We start from the raw sequence: 21,081 nt of genomic DNA, 5'->3' as shown, positions 1-21,081 counted from the left end.
CTACTCTTACCCAGGTAGGTGATGTCAGTCTACTCAGGGGTCAGAGTCTACTCTTACCCAGGTAGGTGATGTCAGTCTACTCAGGGTCAGGGTCAGAGTCTACTCTTACCCAGGTAGGTGATGTCAGTCTACTCAGGGTCAGGGTCAGAGTCTACTCTTACCCAGGTAGGTGATGTCAGTCTACTCAGGGTCAGGGTCAGAGTCTACTCTTACCCAGGTAGGTGATGTCAGTCTACTCAGGGTCAGGGGTCAGAGTCTACTCTTACCCAGGTAGGTGATGTCAGTCTACTCAGGGTCAGGGTCAGAGTCTACTCTTACCCAGGTAGGTGATGTCAGTCTACTCAGGGTCAGAGTCTACTCTTACCCAGGTAGGTGATGTCAGTCTACTCAGGGGTCAGAGTCTACTCTTACCCAGGTAGGTGATGTCAGTCTACTCAGGGTCAGGGGTCAGAGTCTACTCTTACCCAGGTAGGTGATGTCAGTCTACTCAGGGTCAGAGTCTACTCTTACCCAGGTAGGTGATGTCAGTCTACTCAGGGTCAGGGGTCAGAGTCTACTCTTACCCAGGTAGGTGATGTCAGTCTACTCAGGGTCAGGGTCAGTCTACTCTTACCCAGGTAGGTGATGTCAGTCTACTCAAGGTCAGGGTCAGAGTCTACTCTTACCCAGGTAGGTGATGTCAGTCTACTCAGGGTCAGGGTCAGTCTACTCTTACCCAGGTAGGTGATGTCACTCTACTCAGGGTCAGGGTCAGTCTACTCTTACCCAGGTAGGTGATGTCAGTCTACTCAGGGTCAGGGTCAGTCTACTCTTACCCAGGTAGGTGATGTCAGTCTACTCAGGGTCAGGGGTCATAGTCTACTCTTACCCAGGTAGGTGATGTCAGTCTACTCAGGGGTCAGAGTCTACTCTTACCCAGGTAGGTGATGTCAGTCTACTCAGGGTCAGGGTCAGTCTACTCTTACCCAGGTAGGTGATGTCAGTCTACTCAGGGTCAGGGTCAGTCTACTCTTACCCAGGTAGGTGATGTCAGTCTACTCAGGGTCAGAGGTCAGAGTCTACTCTTACCCAGGTAGGTGATGTTGTCAGCCAGCTCACAGCCGTCAGCACTGGGGAAGAAGCGGAGGGTCTCCTGGCTGGCTGCTCCCAGGATGTAGGTGTGGATGGGAGCTGCAACAACAAAGTCAAGACAATGCCGTTCCTAACTCCAGACCCACAATGCCGTTCCTAACTCCGGACCCACAATGCCGTTCCTAACTCCAGACCCACAATGCCGTTCCTAACTCCAGACCCACAATGCCGTTCCTAACTCCAGACCCACAATGCCGTTCCTAACTCCAGACCCACAATGCCGTTCCTAACTCCAGACCCACAATGCCGTTCCTAACTCCGGACCCACAATGCCGTTCCTAACTCCAGACCCACAATGCCGTTCCTAACTCCAGACCCACAATGCCGTTCCTAACTCCAGACCCACAATGCCGTTCCTAACTCCAGACCCACAATGCCGTTCCTAACTCCAGACCCACAATGCCGTTCCTAACTCCAGACCCACAATGCCGTTCCTAACTCCAGACCCACAATGCCGTTCCTAACTCCGGACCCACAATGCCGTTCCTAACTCCGGACCCACAATGCCGTTCCTAACTCCAGACCCACAATGCCGTTCCTAACTCCGGACCCACAATGCCGTTCCTAACTCCGGACCCACAATGCCGTTCCTAACTCCGGACCCACAATGCCGTTCCTAACTCCGGACCCACAATGCCGTTCCTAACTCCGGACCCACAATGCCGTTCCTAACTCCAGACCCACAATGCCGTTCCTAACTCCGGACCCACAATGCCGTTCCTAACTCCGGACCCACAATGCCGTTCCTAACTCCGGACCCACAATGCCGTTCCTAACTCCGGACCCACAATGCCGTTCCTAACTCCAGACCCACAATGCCGTTCCTAACTCCAGACCCACAATGCCGTTCCTAACTCCAGACCCACAATGCCGTTCCTAACTCCAGACCCACAATGCCGTTCCTAACTCCAGACCCACAATGCCGTTCCTAACTCCGGACCCACAATGCCGTTCCTAACTCCGGACCCACAATGCCGTTCCTAACTCCGGACCCACAATGCCGTTCCTAACTCCAGACCCACAATGCCGTTCCTAACTCCAGACCCACAATGCCGTTCCTAACTCCGGACCCACAATGCCGTTCCTAACTCCAGACCCACAATGCCGTTCCTAACTCCAGACCCACAATGCCGTTCCTAACTCCGGACCCACAATGCCGTTCCTAACTCCAGACCCACAATGCCGTTCCTAACTCCAGACCCACAATGCCGTTCCTAACTCCGGACCCACAATGCCGTTCCTAACTCCGGACCCACAATAGGTTACCTTTCTTTGCTCCAGATGTGTACTCCTGCCATTCAGCCTGAGCTCCTGGAGACGAACCGAAGAAGTTTCCTACACACAGCAACAGCTGCAGAGAGAATAGGAGATGACATACTGATGGGATGTGTGTGTGTGTGTGTTTGTGTGGTTAGGACTTACATCAAACTGCCCGCTCTTCTTCTGGATGGTTCGGACGCGGTTAAACACAGCAGTAATGCGTCCTTCTACGTCCCCACATGCGAGGCTGGAATAGATGAAACACTATTGAAATCGTAACTAGCTAGTTATGTGCAGAATTTATTCAAACAGCAAGTGTACTTTCTCATGAAGAAACTGGACAACTTGACAATCGTAGCCATCTAGTTACCTACACGGCTTGTTGTGGTTTACTCTCACTGCTAGTTAGTTTTATTAGGTTATAACTTTGACCGTTACTACCAAGTTAGGGGAAGCTAATAAATAACTATTAATTATAACTGTAACTTACATCTTCAACGGCTTTTCCCCCATTACGTCAAAAGTTCAAAACAAGACTTTTGTTTGCTAGTCTGTTAGCTAGCTCAGGTCTCTGGATAGCTAGCTGTAGACGCGGTGCGTCGACAATATTCCTCCCCCTTTGTTGCGGACAAAATAAACCTCCCCATCTTCATAAAACAAATTCTGGTTAATAGTAAATTAACACAGAACCATGCAAACACGTTTATTTTTGGGCAAATAGTTGATTTGTATATGTACTTTTCCCTCGACATGATGGAGTACTTTAAAACAAAGAAAATCCTTTATACCGGAAATGATTCAATTCGGATGGATGAACAATCCTCCGGGTAGCCAGATATATTTAGTGTTGTCACGCTATAAAATCATAAAGAAATGTCATTTTGTGTTGTCCTTTGGAGACATGCTTTAGTAGGACACCTTCAGTTTTGAACCAAAGCGACTATACAACTGCCCTGTTGCCTCATGTCTGGCAACTCCGACGTCTCAGAAGGGGGGACCAAAGTGTTGTCACTAGTTACCACAGCCATAAAGTTAAATTGTCTATCGTAAAAATGTATACATTTTTGTTGCTTTTTGGTCTTAATTTAAGGTTAGGTGTACGGTTAGCACTGAGGTTAACTTTAGGATTACAATTTAAAAGAAGATATATTGTAGAAATAGGCAGGACTGGATTTGGTGGTTGTGGTAACTCGTGAAAACCGGACCAAATACTCTTCTCCTTCCTGAATCCTGGAATTTGAGACTTTCCCCGAGGTGCCCTGTCCAAAAACACGAAATAGGTAACCAAAAATAAAATCTCAAATTCAGAGGAAAGACACCCCTGACCTGCAGAGAATGAGATTTTTCGATGTATTTGATTTAGCTCGCCAGTAAGCTGACGTGCTAGCTAGTGAACATGATGTGCTATGGGTAGCGAACTTTAGTTACACGCACAGCGCTTCGGAAACCTCTCATAGCCTGTCTGTAATTTCATAATGTAGCCGTTGTGGCGGAGACACCATTTCGACTTCGAAACAGCTGTTAAATAGCACAAATAGCCTGCCTGAATAATTCGTGCGAGGACCACTGTTAGTAAAACGTTTACTGTTGACAGGAGAACAAGAGGAGACAATAGGACGAGGTGGATAATTTTATAATAAGGCCGTTTAATCACATGTAAAGATATCTTAGTAAAATCTTGCAGCAAGGCTCTTTCTGTCTGATTCTTATTGAACCGTCCGGAAAAGAGGTAGTTTCAAGAATTGTCCAGTATTATATAGACAACAAGCAAAGTAGGTAGATCTGCGAGTCTGGCCTTCCGATTGGTCGATCTGGGTCTTGGGTAGTCCTGAACAGGCCTGGTGTCCACGTTCCATTGGTTCCTGAGATAGTTCTTTGTCTTGAGCTCCAACCATGTGTTGGGTGTGTTCTGTGGTTATTATGGGGGAGGGGAATTATGTGTGTCTGTAGTTGGTGTCTTAATAAGTCCAGCATATGTCCAAGAGAAATGAGGAGTATGTGTATTTTTGTATAAAATATGGCTTATGTTGAAATGTAGTTATTACTAGTTTCCAGTCTCTATTACAATTTCTTACACCACCACATTCCTAGTAACGTTAGCTTTCTTAACTTGTCTCTTCTCCTCTCATGCACTGATCAGGGGCTAAACACATTTCCCTAGCTAGCTACCCTACATGGTATTCTCAAGAAGCTACACGGTATTCACAACTACCAACATGATATTCACAGCTACCTACATGGTATTCACAGCTACCTACATGATATTCACAGCTACCCTACACGGTATTCACATCTACCCTACATGATATTCACAGCTACCTACATGGTATTCACAACAAGCTACATGGTATTCACAGCTACCCTAAATGGTATTCACAGGCTCATGTGGCTGCATGGTACTCACAGGCTCAGCTACCTACATTGTATTCACAGGCTCAGCTAGCTACATGTTATTCACAGGCCCAGCTAGCTACATGGTATTCACAGGCTCAGCTAGCTACATGGTATTCACAGGCTCAGCTAGCTACATGGTATTCACAGGCTCAGCTAGCTACATGGTATTCACAGGCTCAGCTAGCTACATGATATTCTCAGGCTCAGCTAGTTACATGGTATTCACAGTCTCAGCTAGCTACATGGTATTCACAGGCTCAGCTAGCTACATGATATACTCAGGCTCAGCTAGCTACATGGTATTCACAGGCTCAGCTAGCTACATGGTATTCACAGGCTCAGCTAGCTACATTATATTCTCAGGCTCAGCTAGCTACATGGTATTCACAGGCTCAGCTAGCTACATGATATTCTCAGGCTCAGCTAGCTACATGGTATTCACAGGCTCAGCTAGCTACATGGTATTCACAGGCTCAGCTAGCTACATGATATACTCAGGCTCAGCTAGCTACATGGTATTCACAGGCTCAGCTAGCTACATGGTATTCACAGGCTCAGCTAGCTACATTATATTCTCAGGCTCAGCTAGCTACATGATATGCTCAGGCTCAGCTAGCTACATGATATTCACAGGCTCAGCTATCTACATGGTATTCTCAGGCTCAGCTAGCTACATGATATTATCAGGCTCAGCTAGCTACATGATATTCACAGGCTCAGCTAGCTACATGGTATTCACAGGCTCAGCTAGCTACATGATATACTCAGGCTCAGCTAGCTACATGGTATTCTCAGGCTCAGCTAGCTACATGGTATTCTCAGGCTCAGCTAGCTACATGATATGCTCAGGCTCAGCTATCTACATGGTATTCACAGGCTCAGCTAGCTACATGATATTCATAGGTTCAGCTAGCTACATGGTATTCACAGGCTCAGCTAGCTACATGGTATTCACAGGCTCAGCTAGCTACATGGTATTCACAGGCTCAGCTAGCTACATGATATGCTCAGGCTCAGCTAGCTACATGGTATTCACAGGCTCAGCTAGCTACATGGTATTCACAGGCTCAGCTAGCTACATGGTATTCACAGGCTCAGCTAGCTACATGATATTCTCAGGCTCAGCTAGCTACATGATATTCATAGGCTCAGCTAGCTACATGATATGCTCAGGCTCAGCTAGCTACATGCTATTCACAGGCTTAGCTAGCTACATGGTATTCATAGGCTCAGCTAGCTACATGATATGCTCAGGTTCAGCTAGCTACATGGTATTCATAGGCTCAGCTAGCTACATGGTATTCACAGGCTCAGCTAGCTACATGATATTCTCAGGCTCAGCTAGCTACATGATATTCATAGGCTCAGCTAGCTACATGATATGCTCAGGCTCAGCTAGCTACATGCTATTCACAGGCTTAGCTAGCTACATGGTATTCATAGGCTCAGCTAGCTACATGATATGCTCAGGTTCAGCTAGCTACATGGTATTCATAGGCTCAGCTAGCTACATGGTATTCACAGGCTCAGCTAGCTACATGGTATTCACAGGCTCAGCTAGCTACATGCTATTCATAGGCTCAGCTAGCTACATGATATTCTCAGGCTCAGCTAGCTACATGGTATTCACAGGCTCAGCTAGCTACATGGTATTCACAGGTACCTTCTCCGCTATGCAATCAGGTTTCCGAGCTGGTCATGGGTGCACCTCAGCCACACTCAAGGTCCTAAACGATATCATAACCACCATTGATAAAAGACAGTACTGTGCAGCCGTCTTCATCGACCTGGCCAAGGCTTTCGACTCTGTCAATCACCATATTCTTATCGGCAGACTCAACAGCCTTGGTTTCTCAAATGATTGCCTTGCCTGGTTCACCAACTACTTCTCAGAGTTCAGTGTGTCAAATCGGAGGGCCTGTTGTCCGGCCCACTGGCAGTCTCTATGGGGGTGCCACAGGGTTCAATCCTCAGGGCGACTATTTTCTCTGTGTATATCAATGATGTTGCTCTTGCTGCTGGTGATTCTCTGATCCACCTCTACGCAGACGACACCATTCTGTATACATCTGGCCCTTCTTTGGACACTGTGTTAACAAACCGCCAGACGAGCTTCAATGCCATACAACTCTCCTTCCGTGGCCTCCAACTGCTCCTAAATACAAGTAAAACTAAATGCATGCTCTTCAATTGATCCATGCCCGCACCTGTCCGCCCGTCCAGCATCACTACTCTGGACGGTTCTGACTTAGAATATGTGGACAACTATAAATACCTAGGTGTCTGGTTAGACTGTAAACTCTCCTTCCAGACTCATATTAAACATCTCCAATCCAAAATTAAATCTAGAATCGGCTTCCTATTTCGCAACAAAGCATCCATCACTCATGCTGCCAAACATACCCTTGTAACACTGACAATCCTGCTGATCTTTGACTTCGGCGATGTCATCTTAAAATAGCCTCCAACACTCTACTCAGCAAACTGGATGCCCTCTATAACAGTGCAGTCCATTTTATCACCAAAGCCCCATATAATACCCACCACTGCGACCTGTATGCTCTCGTTGGCTGGCCCTCGCTTAATATTTGTCGCCAAACCCACTGGCTCCAGGTCATCTATAAGTCTTTGCTAGGTAAAGCCCCGCCTTATCTCAGCTCACTAGTCACCATAGCAGCACCCACCCGTAGCACGCGCTCCAGCAGGTAGATTTCACTGGTCACCCCAAAGCCAATTCCTCCTTCGGCCGCCTTTCCTTCCAGTTCTCTGCTGCCAATGATTGGAACAAACTGCAAGAATCACTGAAGCTGGAGACTCATCTCCCTCACTAACTTTAAGCACCAGCTGTCAGAGCAGCTCACAGATCACTGCACCTGTACACAGCCCATCAGTAAATAGCCCATCCAACTATCTCATCCCCATACTGTTATTTATTTTGTTTATTTTGCTTGTCACCTTGTTCCTGTAGGTTCTTCCCTTGGTTCTGCTCCTGCCTCACCTTGTTCCCTTGGTTCTGCTCCTGCCTCACCTTGTTCCCTTGGTTCTGCTCCTGCCTCACCTTGTTCCCTTGGTTCTGCTCCTGCTTCACCTTGTTCCTGTAGGTTCTTCCCTTGGTTCTGCTTCTGCTTCACCTTGTTCCCTTGGTTCTGCTCCTGCTTCACCTTGTTCCCTTGGTTCTGCTCCTGCTTGACCTTGTTCCTGTAGGTTCTTCCCTTGGTTCTGCTTCTGCTTCACCTTGTTCCCTTGGTTCTGCTCCTGCTTCACCTTGTTCCCTTGGTTCTGCTCCTGCTTCACCTTGTTCCTGTAGGTTCTTCCCTTGGTTCTGCTCCTGCTTCACCTGCTCAGTTAATCCGTTGTGTCGCTGAGTTGTCGTGTCGTAGTGCTGCTGCAAATGTGCCCTAGTATGAAGACCACTGTTAACACTGAGGTGGTGTGTCCTAGTAGGAAGACCACTGTTAACACTGAGGTGGTGTGTCCTAGTAGGAAGACCACTGTTAACACTGAGGTGGTGTGTCCTAGTAGGAAGACCACTGTTAACACTGAGGTGGTGTGTCCTAGTAGGAAGACCACTGTTAACACTGAGGTGGTGTGTCCTAGTAGGAAGACCACTGTTAACACTGAGGTGGTGTGTCCTATTAGGAAGACCACTGTTAACACTGAGGCGGTGTGTCCTAGTAGGAAGACCACTGTTAACACTGAGGTGGTGTGTCCTAGTAGGAAGACCACTGTTAACACTGAGGTGGTGTGTCCTAGTAGGAAACCACTGTGTGCAGCTCACCCTGCACTACCAGCTCCAATATAAATATCACTGTCATGTCTACTTCTGATTAGCCTCCCAGTAAAGCAATAAAATCAATTAAATAGCCCACATTAACATATGTAGTCTAAGGAAAGTACTACAAATAGCCCACATTAACATATGTAGTCTAAGGAAAGTACTACAAACAGCCCACATTAACATATGTAGCCTAAGGAAAGTACTACAAATAGCCCACATTAACATATGTAGCCTAAGGAAAGTACTTCAAATAGCCCACATTAACATATGTAGCCTAAGGAAAGTACTTCAAATAGCCCACATTAACATATGTAGCCTAAGGAAAGTACTACAAATAGCCCACATTAACATATGTAGCCTAAGGAAAGTACTACAAATAGCCCACATTAACATATGTAGCCTAAGGAAAGTACTACAAATAGCCCACATTAACATATGTAGCCTAAGGAAAGTACTACAAATAGCCCACATTAACATATGTAGCCTAAGGAAAGTACTACAAATAGCCCACATTAACATATGTAGCCTAAGGAACAAGGTTAATGAAATTGATAACTTGCTAGTAACGGATAATAATCATTTACTGACTGTCTCTGAAACTCACTTAGATAATACCTTTTATGATACAGTATAAAAACGTGTTTATAAGATCTACCGAAAATACAGGAATGCCAATGGTGGAGGTGTTGCCATGTGTGTTCAGAGACACATACAGGAATGCCAATGGTGGAGGTGTTGCCATGTGTGTTCAGAGACACATACAGGAATGCCAATGGTGGAGGTGTTGCCATGTGTGTTCAGAGACACATACAGGAATGCCAATGGTGGAGGTGTTGCCATGTGTGTTCAGAACCACATACAGGAATGCCAATGGTGGAGGTGTTGCCATGTGTGTTCAGAGACACATACAGGAATGCCAATGGTGGAGGTGTTGCCATGTGTGTTCAGAGACACATACAGGAATGCCAATGGTGGAGGTGTTGCCATGTGTGTTCAGAACCACATACAGGAATGCCAATGGTGGAGGTGTTGCCATGTGTGTTCAGAGACACATACAGGAATGCCAATGGTGGAGGTGTTGCCATGTGTGTTCAGAGACACATACAGGAATGCCAATGGTGGAGGTGTTGCCATGTGTGTTCAGAGACACATACAGGAATGCCAATGGTGGAGGTGTTGCCATGTGTGTTCAGAGACACATACAGGAATGCCAATGGTGGAGGTGTTGCCATGTGTGTTCAGAACCACATACAGGAATGCCAATGGTGGAGGTGTTGCCATGTGTGTTCAGAGACACATACAGGAATGCCAATGGTGGAGGTGTTGCCATGTGTGTTCAGAACCACATACAGGAATGCCAATGGTGGAGGTGTTGCCATGTGTGTTCAGAGACACATACAGGAATGCCAATGGTGGAGGTGTTGCCATGTGTGTTCAGAACCACATACAGGAATGCCAATGGTGGAGGTGTTGCCATGTGTGTTCAGAGACACATACAGGAATGCCAATGGTGGAGGTGTTGCCATGTGTGTTCAGAACCACATACAGGAATGCCAATGGTGGAGGTGTTGCCATGTGTGTTCAGAGACATACTCCTGTCAAGCTTGGATCTCATGTTAAATACTGTTGAAGTAATATGACTACAGGTTCATCTGCCTCACCTAAAGCCCATTCTGGTGGGAAGCTGCTACAGACCACCAAGTGCTAACAGGTTCATCTGCCTCACCTAAAGCCCATTCTGGTGGGAAGCTGCTACAGACCACCAAGTGCTAACAGGTTCATCTGCCTCACCTAAAGCCCATTCTGGTGGGAAGCTGCTACAGACCACCAAGTGCTAACAGGTTCATCTGCCTCACCTAAAGCCCATTCTGGTGGGAAGCTGCTACAGACCACCAAGTGCTAACAGGTTCATCTGCCTCACCTAAAGCCCATTCTGGTGGGAAGCTGCTACAGACCACCAAGTGATAACAGGTTCATCTGCCTCACCTAAAGCCCATTCTGGTGGGAAGCTGCTACAGACCACCAAGTGCTAACAGGTTCATCTGCCTCACCTAAAGCCCATTCTGGTGGGAAGCTGCTATAGACCACCAAGTGATAACAGGTTCATCTGCCTCACCTAAAGCCCATTCTGGTGGGAAGCTGCTATAGACCACCAAGTGATAACAGGTTCATCTGCCTCACCTAAAGCCCATTCTGGTGGGAAGCTGCTATAGACCACCAAGTGATAACAGGTTCATCTGCCTCACCTAAAGCCCATTCTGGTGGGAAGCTGCTATAGACCACCAAGTGATAACAGGTTCATCTGCCTCACCTAAAGCCCATTCTGGTGGGAAGCTGCTATAGACCACCAAGTGATAACAGGTTCATCTGCCTCACCTAAAGCCCATTCTGGTGGGAAGCTGCTACAGACCACCAAGTGATAACAGGTTCATCTGCCTCACCTAAAGCCCATTCTGGTGGGAAGCTGCTACAGACCACCAAGTGATAACAGGTTCATCTGCCTCACCTAAAGCCCATTCTGGTGGGAAGCTGCTACAGACCACCAAGTGATAACAGGTTCATCTGCCTCACCTAAAGCCCATTCTGGTGGGAAGCTGCTACAGACCACCAAGTGATAACAGGTTCATCTGCCTCACCTAAAGCCCATTCTGGTGGGAAGCTGCTACAGACCACCAAGTGATAACAGGTTCATCTGCCTCACCTAAAGCCCATTCTGGTGGGAAGCTGCTACAGACCACCAAGTGATAACAGGTTCATCTGCCTCACCTAAAGCCCATTCTGGTGGGAAGCTGCTATAGACCACCAAGTGATAACAGGTTCATCTGCCTCACCTAAAGCCCATTCTGGTGGGAAGCTGCTATAGACCACCAAGTGCTAACAGGTTCATCTGCCTCACCTAAAGCCCATTCTGGAGGGAAGCTGCTACAGACCACCAAGTGCTAACAGGTTCATCTGCCTCACCTAAAGCCCATTCTGGTGGGAAGCTGCTATAGACCACCAAGTGCTAACAGGTTCATCTGCCTCACCTAAAGCCCATTCTGGTGGGAAGCTGCTATAGACCACCAAGTGCTAACAGGTTCATCTGCCTCACCTAAAGCCCATTCTGGTGGGAAGCTGCTATAGACCACCAAGTGCTAACAGGTTCATCTGCCTCACCTAAAGCCCATTCTGGTGGGAAGCTGCTACAGACCACCAAGTGCTAACAGTCAGTATCTGAATAATATGTGTGAAATGCTTGATAATGTATGTGATATCAACAGAGAGAGAGATTTTCTGGGTGATTTAAATATTGACTGGCTTTCATCAAGCTGCCCACTCAAGAGAAAGCTTTAAACTGTAACCAGTGTCTGCAACCTGGTTCAGGTTATCAGTCAACCTACCAGGGTCGTTACAAACAGCACAGGAATGAAATCATCAACATGTATTGATCACATATTAACTAATGCTGCATAAATTAGCGTTAAAGTAGTATCCAGATTCATCAGATGTAGTGATCACAATATATTAGCCATATCTAGGAAAACCAAAGTTCCTAAGGCTGGGCCTAATATAGTGTATAAGAGGTCATACAATACGTTTTGTAGTGATTCCTAGGTTGTTGATGTAAATAATATGTGCTGGTCTGTGGTGTGTAATGAGGAGCAACCAGACGCTGCACTTGACATTTTTATGAAATGGCTTATTCCAGTTACTAATAAGCACCCATTAAGAAAATGACTGTAAAAACTGTTAAATCCCTGTGGACTGATGAGGAATTAAAAAAGTGTATGGTTGAGAGGGATGAGGTTGAGAGGGATGAGGCAAAAGGAATAAGTCTGGCAGCCCAACTGATTGGTAAACCTACTGCAAATGTAGAAATCATGTGACTAAACTGAAAGAAAAGAAGAAGAAACGACACTATGAAACAAAGATAAATGACATAAAGAATGACAGTAAAAAGCTTTGGAGCACCTTAATGACATGTGGGACAAAACTGCAAACTCAGCTCCATCATTCATTGAATCAGATGGCTCATTGAATCAGATGGCTCATTGAATCAGATGGGTCATTGAATCAGATGGGTCATTGAATCAGATGGCTCATTGAATCAGATGGCTCATTGAATCAGATGGCTCGTTGAATCAGATGGGTCATTGAATCAGATGGCTCGTTGAATCAGATGGGTCATTGAATCAGATGGCTCATTGAATCAGATGGCTCATTGAATCAGATGGCTCGTTGAATCAGATGGCTCGTTGAATCAGATGGGTCATTGAATCAGATGGCTCATTGAATCAGATGGCTCATTGAATCAGATGGCTTGTTGAATCAGATGGGTCATTGAATCAGATGGGTCATTGAATCAGATGGCTCATTGAATCAGATGGCTCATTGAATCAGATGGCTCATTGAATCAGATGGCTCATTGAATCAGATGGCTCGTTGAATCAGATGGCTCGTTGAATCAGATGGCTTGTTGAATCAGATGGGTCATTGAATCAGATGGGTCATTGAATCAGATGGGTCATTGAATCAGATGGCTCACTGAATCAGATGGCTCATTGAATCAGATGGCTCATTGAATCAGATGGCTCATTGAATCAGATGGCTCATTGAATCAGATGGCTCATTGAATCAATCAGATGGCTCATTGAATCAGATGGCTCATTGAATCAGATGGCTCATTGAATCAGATGGGTCATTCATCACAAAACCCACTGATATTACCAACTACTTTAATGATGTTTTCATTGACACGGTTAGGAAACTTAGGCATTATATGCCTACAACACAATCTGAACCTACACATCATAACTGACCAAATGATGAAAGACAAGTATTGTCATTTTGAATTCTGTAGTGAGTGTGGAAGAGGTGAACAAGTTGTCAATGAACAATGACAAGCCTCCAGGGTCTGACAACTTGGATGGAAAATTACTGAGGATGATATTGCCACTCCTATTTATCATCTCTTCAATCCAAGGCTACTAGAAGGTGTGTCCCTTCAGGCCTGGAGGGAAGCTAAAGTCATTCTGCTACCCAAGAGCAAAAACCCCTTTACTGGCTCAAACAACCAATCAGTCTGTTACCAACACTTAGTAAACTTTTTGAGAAAATGGTGTTTGACCAGATACGATGCTATTTTACAGTAAACAAATTGACAACAGACTTTCAGCTTATAGGGAAGGACATTCAACAAGCACAGCACTTACACAAATGACTGATGATTGGCTGAGAGAAATTGATGATAAAATGATTGTGGGGGCTGTCTTGTTAGACTTCAGTCCAGATTTTGACATTATTGATCATAATCTGCTGCTGGAAAGACATATGTGTTATGGCTTTACATCCCCTGCTATGATGTGTTATGGCTTTATACCCCCTGCTATAATGTGTTATGGCTTTACACCCCCTGCTATAATGTGTTATGGCTTTACACCCCCTGCTATAATGTGTTATGGCTTTACACCCCCTGCTATGATGTGGATACAGAGTTACCCGTCTAACAGAACACAGAGGGTTCTTTAATGGAAGCCTCTTCAACATAATCCAGGTAGAATCAGGAGTTCCCCAGGGTAGCTGTCTAGGCTCCTTACTGGTAGAATCAGGAGTTCCCCAGGGCAGCTGTTAAGGCCTCTTGCTTTTTTCATTCTTTACTAATAACATGCCACTGGCTCTGACTAAAGCCTATAGCCTGTCTATGTATGTGGATGACTCAACACTATACACGTCAGCTACTACAGAGTGTCTATGTATGTGGATGACTCAACACTATACACGTCAGCTACTACAGAGTGTCTATGTATGTGGATGACTCGACACTATACACGTCAGCTACTACAGAGTGTCTATGTATGTGGATGACTCGACACTATACACGTCAGCTACTACAGAGTGTCTATGTATGTGGATTGACTCAACACTATACACGTCAGCTACTACAGAGTGTCTATGTATGCGGATGACTCAACACTATACACGTCAGCTACTACAGAGTGTCTATGTATGCGGATGACTCAACACTATACACGTCAGCTACTACAGAGTGTCTATGTATGTGGATGACTCAACACTATACACGTCAGCTACTACAGAGTGTCTATGTATGTGGATGACTCAACACTATACACGTCAGCTACTACAGAGTGTCTATGTATGTGGATGACTCAACACTATACACGTCAGCTACTACAGAGTGTCTATGTATGTGGATTGACTCAACACTATACACGTCAGCTACTACAGAGTGTCTATGTATGTGGATGACTCAACACTATACACGTCAGCTACTACAGAGTGTCTATGTATGTGGATGACTCAACACTATACACGTCAGCTACTACAGTGACTGAAATGACTGCAACACTCAACAAAGAGCTGCAGTTAGTTTCAGAGAGGGTGGCAAGAAATAAGTTAGCCCTAAATATTACTAAAACTAAAAGCATTGTTTTTGGAACAAATCATTCACTAAACCCTTAACCTCAATTAAATATTGTAATGAATAATCTGGAAATTTATCAAATTGAGGAGACTAAACTGCTTGGAGTAACCCTGGATTGTAAACTTATGGTCATAACATCTGGATGCAACAGTAGCTAAGATGGGGAGAGGTCTATCCATAATAAAGTGTTGCTCTACCTTCTCAACAATGCTATCAACAAGGCAGGTCCTACAGGCCCTAGTTTTGTCCCACCTGGAATTATGTCAAGTCGTGGGGTCAGGTTCCACAAAGAGGAACTTAGGAAAATGACAATTTGCCCAGAACTGCTGGCCCTTAAATGTACACAGAGAGTTAACATTAATAATATGCACGTCAATCTCTCTTGGCTCAAAGTAGAGGAGAGATTGACTTCATCACTACTTCTGTTTGTGAGAAGGTTTGACATGTTATTTGCACCGAGCTCTCTGTCTAAAACTTCTTAGGGATAGACCCCTTTTTTCTCCACTTCCTGTCTGAATGACGTGCCCAAAGTAAACTGCCTGTTGCTCAGGCCCTGAAGCCAGGATAAGCATATCATTGGTAGTATTGGAAAGAAAACACTCTGAAGTTTGTAGAATTGTTAAAATAATGTAGGAGAATATAACAAAATAGATATGGAAGGAGAAAAACCAACCAGAATAGTTATTTTGAGAGACCATCCTCTTAGAAAGACGAAGGTCATATTGAAAATTAGGGTGTCAGCAGTCTATGTTCAAGGTTTCAGGCTTGTAACTTCAAAAACGAATAAGAAATATCAGTTTTAGTAGAAGGACACAGTCTTGGAAATCCGTGTTTGCGCGCGTCATGAAGACAGTATGCACCTGCTAAAATCGGCTTCCTATTGAACATACTTCTTTCCGTAAGAAATATTGTAGTTTGATTACATTTTAGGGAATCTGAGGACTAAATAGAAACGTATTTTGACTTGTCGAAACAAAGTTTAGGGGTAGATTTTCGAATTCCTTTCTCTGCAAGTTGAACGAGTGGATTACTCATATCGGTGGCGCCAACTAAACAGACTTTTTAGGATATAAAGAAGGATTTTATCTAACAAAACGACACTACATGTTATAGCTGGGAACCTTTGGATGACAGATCAGAGGAAGATTTTCAAAAAGTAAGTGAATATTTAATCGTTATATGTGAATGTATGAATCCTGTGCCGGTGGAAAAATATTTTGATGCGGGGCACCGTCCTCAAACAATCGCATGGCATGTTTTCGCTGTAATAGTTACTGTAAATTAGATTAACAGTTAGATTACAGTTAGATTAACAAGAATTTAAGCTTTTAACCACTATAAGATACTTATATGTACCGAAATGTTTCAAATCCATAATATTTATGATTATTTATTTGAATTGAGCAGTTTCACCGGAAGTTGTCCCGCTAGCGCGACACTGATCCTTAAGAAGTTTTTTTAACTACTAGCACACAGCTTGGACACCCATGCATACCTCACAAGACATGCCAGCAGAGGTCTCTTCACAATCCCCAAGTCCAGAACAGACTATGGGAGGCGCTCAGTACTACATAGAGCCATGACTACCCTATTCCACATCAGGTAAGTGATGCAGGCAGTAGAATCAGATTAAAACATTTTTTTTAAATGCACCTTATGGAATATTGGGGACTGTGAAGAGACAAACACAGGCACAGACACGCACACACATACACACATTACAACATACGCACTAGACACATATGTACATGTGGATTCTGTGTTGTAGATATGTGGTAGTAGAGTTGGGGCCAGAGGGCACACACTTAATGTGTTGTGAAATCTGTTGTGAATGTATTGTAATGTTTTAAAGTGTTTAACTGCCTTAATGTTGCTGGACACCAGGAAGAGTAGCTGCTGCCTTGGCAGGAAGTAATGGGGATCCGTAATAAACCTTAGGAAGAGTAGCTACTGTCTTGGCAGGAACTAATGGGGATCCATAATAAACCCCAGGAAGAGTAACTGCTGCCTTGGCAGGAACTAATGGGGATCTATAATAAACCCCAGGAAGAGTAGCTTATGCCTTGGCAGGAACTAATGGGGATCCATAATAAACCCCCAGGAAGAGTAGCTGCTGCCTTGGCAGGAACTAATGGGGATCTATAATAAACCCCAGGAAGAGTAGCTGCTGCCTTGGCACGAACTAATGGGGATCCATGATAAACCCCAGGAAGAGTAGCTGCTGCCTTGGCAGGAAGTAATGGGGATCCATAATAAACCCCAGGAAGAGTAGCTGCTGCCTTGGCAGGAAGTAATGGGGATCCATGATAAACCCCAGGAAGAGTAGCTGCTGCCTTGGCAGGAAGTAATGGGGATCCATAATAAACCCCAGGAAGAGTAACTGCTGCCTTGACAGGAAGTAATGGGGAACCATGATAAACCCCAGGAAGAGTAGCTGCTGCCTTGGCAGGAAGTAATGGGGAACCATGATAAACCCCAGGAAGAGTAGCTGCTGCCTTGGCAGGAACTAATGGGGATCCATGATAAACCCCAGGAAGAGTAGCTTCTGCCTTGGCACGAACTAATGGGGATCCATGATAAACCCCAGGAAGAGTAGCTGCTGCCTTGGCAGGAACTAATGGGGATCCATAATAAACTTCAGGAAGAGTAGCTGTGTCACGCCCTGGCCTTAGTATTCTTTGTTTTCGTAATTATTTTAGTTAGGTCAGGGTGTGACATGGGGAATGTATGTGTTTTTTGTAGTGTCTAGGGTGGTTTTAAGGTTTAGGGGGTTTATTAGAGTAGTTGGGTTTATGTTTAGTATAGTAGTCTAGCTGTGTCTATGGTTGAGTGTAGGTATCTAGGAAAGTCTATGGTTGCCTGAATTGGGTCTCAATTAGAGACAGCTGGTTATTGTTGTCTCTGATTGGGAGCCATATTTAAGGCAACCATAGGCTTTAGCTGTTTGTGGGGAATTGTCTATGTCGAAGTGTTTTGTGTCAGCACTGATGTTTGTATAGCTTCACGGTTGTTTTGTTTTTTCCTTCTTTAAAATAAGAGAAGATGTACTTTCCACGCACTGCGCCTTGGTCCTCTCTCAGTCCCGTTGACGATCGTGACAAGCTGCTGCCTTGGCAGGAACTAATGGGGATCCATAATCAACCCCAGGAAGAGTAGCTGCTGCCTTCGCAGGAACTAATGGGGATCCATAATAAACCCCAGGAAGAGTAGCTGCTGTCTTGGCAGGAACTAAAGGGGGTCCATAATAAACCCCAGGAAGAGTAGCTACTGCCTTGGCAGGAGGTAATGGGGATCCATAATAAACCCCAGGAAGAGTAGCTGCTGCCTTGGCAGGAACTAATGGGGATCCATAATAAACCCCAGGAAGAGTAGCTGCTGCCTTGGCAGGAACTAATGGGGATCCATAATAAACCCCAGGAAGAGTAGCTGCTGCCTTGGCAGGAACTAATGGGGATCCATAATAAAGCCCAGGAAGAGTAGTTCTGCCTTGGCAGGAACTAATGGGGATCCATAATAAACCCTAGGAAGAGTAGCTGCTGCCTTGGCAGGAACTAATGGGGATCCATAATAAACCCCAGGAAGAGTAGCTGCTGCCTTGGCAGTAACTAATGGGGATCCATAATAAAACCCAGGAAGAGTAGCTGCTGCCTTGGCAGGAACTAATGGGGATCCATAATAAACCCTAGGAAGAGTAGCTCTGCCTTGGCAGGAACTAATGGGGATCCATAATAAACCCCAGGAAGAGTAGCTGCTGCCTTGACAGGAAGTAATGGGGATCCATAATAAACCCCAGGAAGAGTAGCTGCTGCCTTGGCAACAGCTAATGGGGATCCATAATAAACCCTAGGAAGAGTAGCTGCTGCCTTGGCAGGAAGTAATCAAGTTAATTTTTTTATATAGCCCTTCGTACATCAGCTAATATCTCGAAGTGCTGTACAAAAGAAACGTTGTATTAATAACTTAAGTAATGGGATCCTGTCACGCCCTGGCCTTAGTATTCTTTGTTTTCTTTATTATTTTAGTTAGGTCAGGGTGTGACATGGGGAATGTTTGTGTTTTGTTGGTTTTGGGTGATTCTATGGTAAAGGGGGTGTTGGGTGTAGTATATGGGTTTGTGTTGAGTACATGTGTCTAGCGTTGTCTATGTATGTTTAGTTGTCTAGGAGAGTCTATGGTTGCCTGAATGAGTTCCCAATTAGAGACAGCTGATTTCTGTTGTCTCTGATTGGGAGCCATATTTAGGGTAGCCATAGGCTTTCATTTGATGTGAGTAGTTGTCTATGTGATACGTTTGTAGCCTGTGTGTGCACATCGTTATTTAGCTTCACGATCGTTTATTGTTTTGATTAGTTCGTAAGTGTGTTTGTTTCGTTTTGCCTTCTTCGTCAATAAAAGGAGATGGCTTATTTTCCTAATGCTGCGTTTTGGTCCGTCAATCCTCCACACGTTCGTGACAGGATCCTTAATAATAACACGCACACGAGAGAACAGGAGATTAAAAATATTTTGAATCATATTCATAGTTCAGTTATTTCAGTTTATCTATCCTATCAAATCCTCTGTTAAAGCCTTATTATATTTACACAAATAAAATCTATTGAATTGTAATACTGTGTCCCTTGATGAATTTGCTCCAAGCTTTCCTTCCAATAAATCACAATCAAATACCTTATTCCACTTGGTATTTGATGGGATCAGGTGTGTGTCTGAGTTGATCGCAAGCTGTAAATGAGTTAACACAGAATCCTCCATAATACAATATTTATTATTTAACAAATACGTGATTTCTATATACTTTCTCTCCAACATGTTAGAGCTCTTTCAAAAATCGTTTATACCGAAAATGATTCTTGTCCGATGACTGACGTTAGAGCACAGGTGTCAAACTCATTCCATGGAGGGCCGAGTGTCTGCGGGTTTTCGCTCCACCCTTGTACTTGATTGATGAATTAACATCACTAATTAGTTAGGAACTCCCCACACCTGGTTGTCTAGGGCTTTATTGAAAGGAAAGACCAAAAACCTGCAGACACAAGGCCCTCCGTGGAATGAGTTTGACACCCCTGCGTTAGAGCAATGCGAATGCTCCGGGTTGCCAGATAAGTGTATTTCTTGAATTATTCTAGTTGGAAAAGTTGTCCCACTACAAAATCATAAACAAATGTTCCATTTTATTTTGTTGATATCCGTTAACAGTTTGGAGACCTTTACTTGGTTGGACACTGTAAGAAATTGTAATAGGGACTGGAAACTAGTAATAACTACATTTCAACATAAGTCATCTTTTATACAAAATACACATACTCCTCATTTCTCTTGGACATATGCTGGACTTATTAAGACACCAACTACAGACACACACAATTCCCCTCCCCCATGATAACCACAGACACACACAACTCAGGGTTGGAGCTCAAGACAAAGAACTATCTCAGGAACCAATGGAACGTGGACACCAGGCCTGTTCAGGACTACCCAAGACCCAGATCGACCAATCGGAAGGCCAGACTCGCAGATCTACCTACTTTGCTTGTTGTCTATATAATACTGTACAATTGTTGAAACTACCTCTTTTCCGGACGGTTCAATAAGAATCAGACAGAAAGAGCCTTGCTGCAAGATTTTACTAAGATATCTTTACATGTGATTAAACGGCCTTATTATAAAATTATCCACCTCGTCCTATTGTCTCCTCTTGTTCTCCTGTCAACAGTAAACGTTTTACTAACAACACCTTTAGATTTGAACCAAAGCAAAGATTGTCTTTTATATTGACAATATAGTCGATTGATTGCTCAAACAATGGAAATACATGTCCTCAAAGATGGAAGGCAGGTGGGAAGAGGCAAGCTCAGGTAGGACCATTATAGTCAATGAGAGGGCAAATACGCGGTGAACAACAGGCCATAGAGAGAGAGATAGAGGGCTCATCTTTGTATCTGTGCCATTATAGCATCTATGACAGCATGGGCATTAAGGCTATCTCCATTTTAAAGTAGTCCATTTTCTTCTTCATTGGCTGATTGCCTTCAACTAACAGAAATCCCCACCCAGTTGACTACTTTAAAATGGTGGAAGTCCTCAATGGCAATGTCAT

At 44.6% G+C, this 21,081-nt stretch overlaps 2 protein-coding genes across 3 annotated transcripts in view; one reads left to right on the top strand and one right to left on the bottom strand.

The window, feature by feature from the left end:
- Positions 1–3,137, bottom strand: part of cwf19l1 (CWF19 like cell cycle control factor 1) — a 48,051-nt gene extending 44,914 nt beyond the window's left edge. Inside the window, exons 1-4 of one of the 2 annotated variants that reach the window (XM_055937174.1) lie at positions 2,882–3,137; positions 2,554–2,638; positions 2,398–2,482; positions 1,069–1,170 (exon numbers count right to left, since the gene is read on the bottom strand). In XM_055937174.1, the coding sequence (XP_055793149.1) occupies positions 1,069–1,170; positions 2,398–2,482; positions 2,554–2,638; positions 2,882–2,904 (295 nt within the window). In that variant the 5' untranslated portion in view covers positions 2,905–3,137. The remainder of the gene's footprint in view (positions 1–1,068; positions 1,171–2,397; positions 2,483–2,553; positions 2,639–2,881) is intronic. The other variant, XM_055937176.1, reaches the window with a different exon arrangement.
- A 317-nt stretch (positions 3,138–3,454) lies between these two features.
- The window catches only part of dmtf1 (cyclin D binding myb-like transcription factor 1), a 53,507-nt gene continuing 35,880 nt past the window's right edge, over positions 3,455–21,081 (top strand). Inside the window, exon 1 of the mRNA XM_055937172.1 lies at positions 3,455–3,671. The gene's annotated coding sequence lies outside the window, so the exon portion shown is untranslated. The remainder of the gene's footprint in view (positions 3,672–21,081) is intronic.

This window comes from Salvelinus fontinalis, chromosome 11 (assembly GCF_029448725.1).
Source record: "Salvelinus fontinalis isolate EN_2023a chromosome 11, ASM2944872v1, whole genome shotgun sequence".
NCBI classification, from domain to species: Eukaryota; Metazoa; Chordata; class Actinopteri; order Salmoniformes; family Salmonidae; genus Salvelinus; species Salvelinus fontinalis.
The sequence above is the reverse complement of the archived record's forward strand: the minus strand, read 5'-3'. Positions and strand labels throughout refer to the sequence as shown.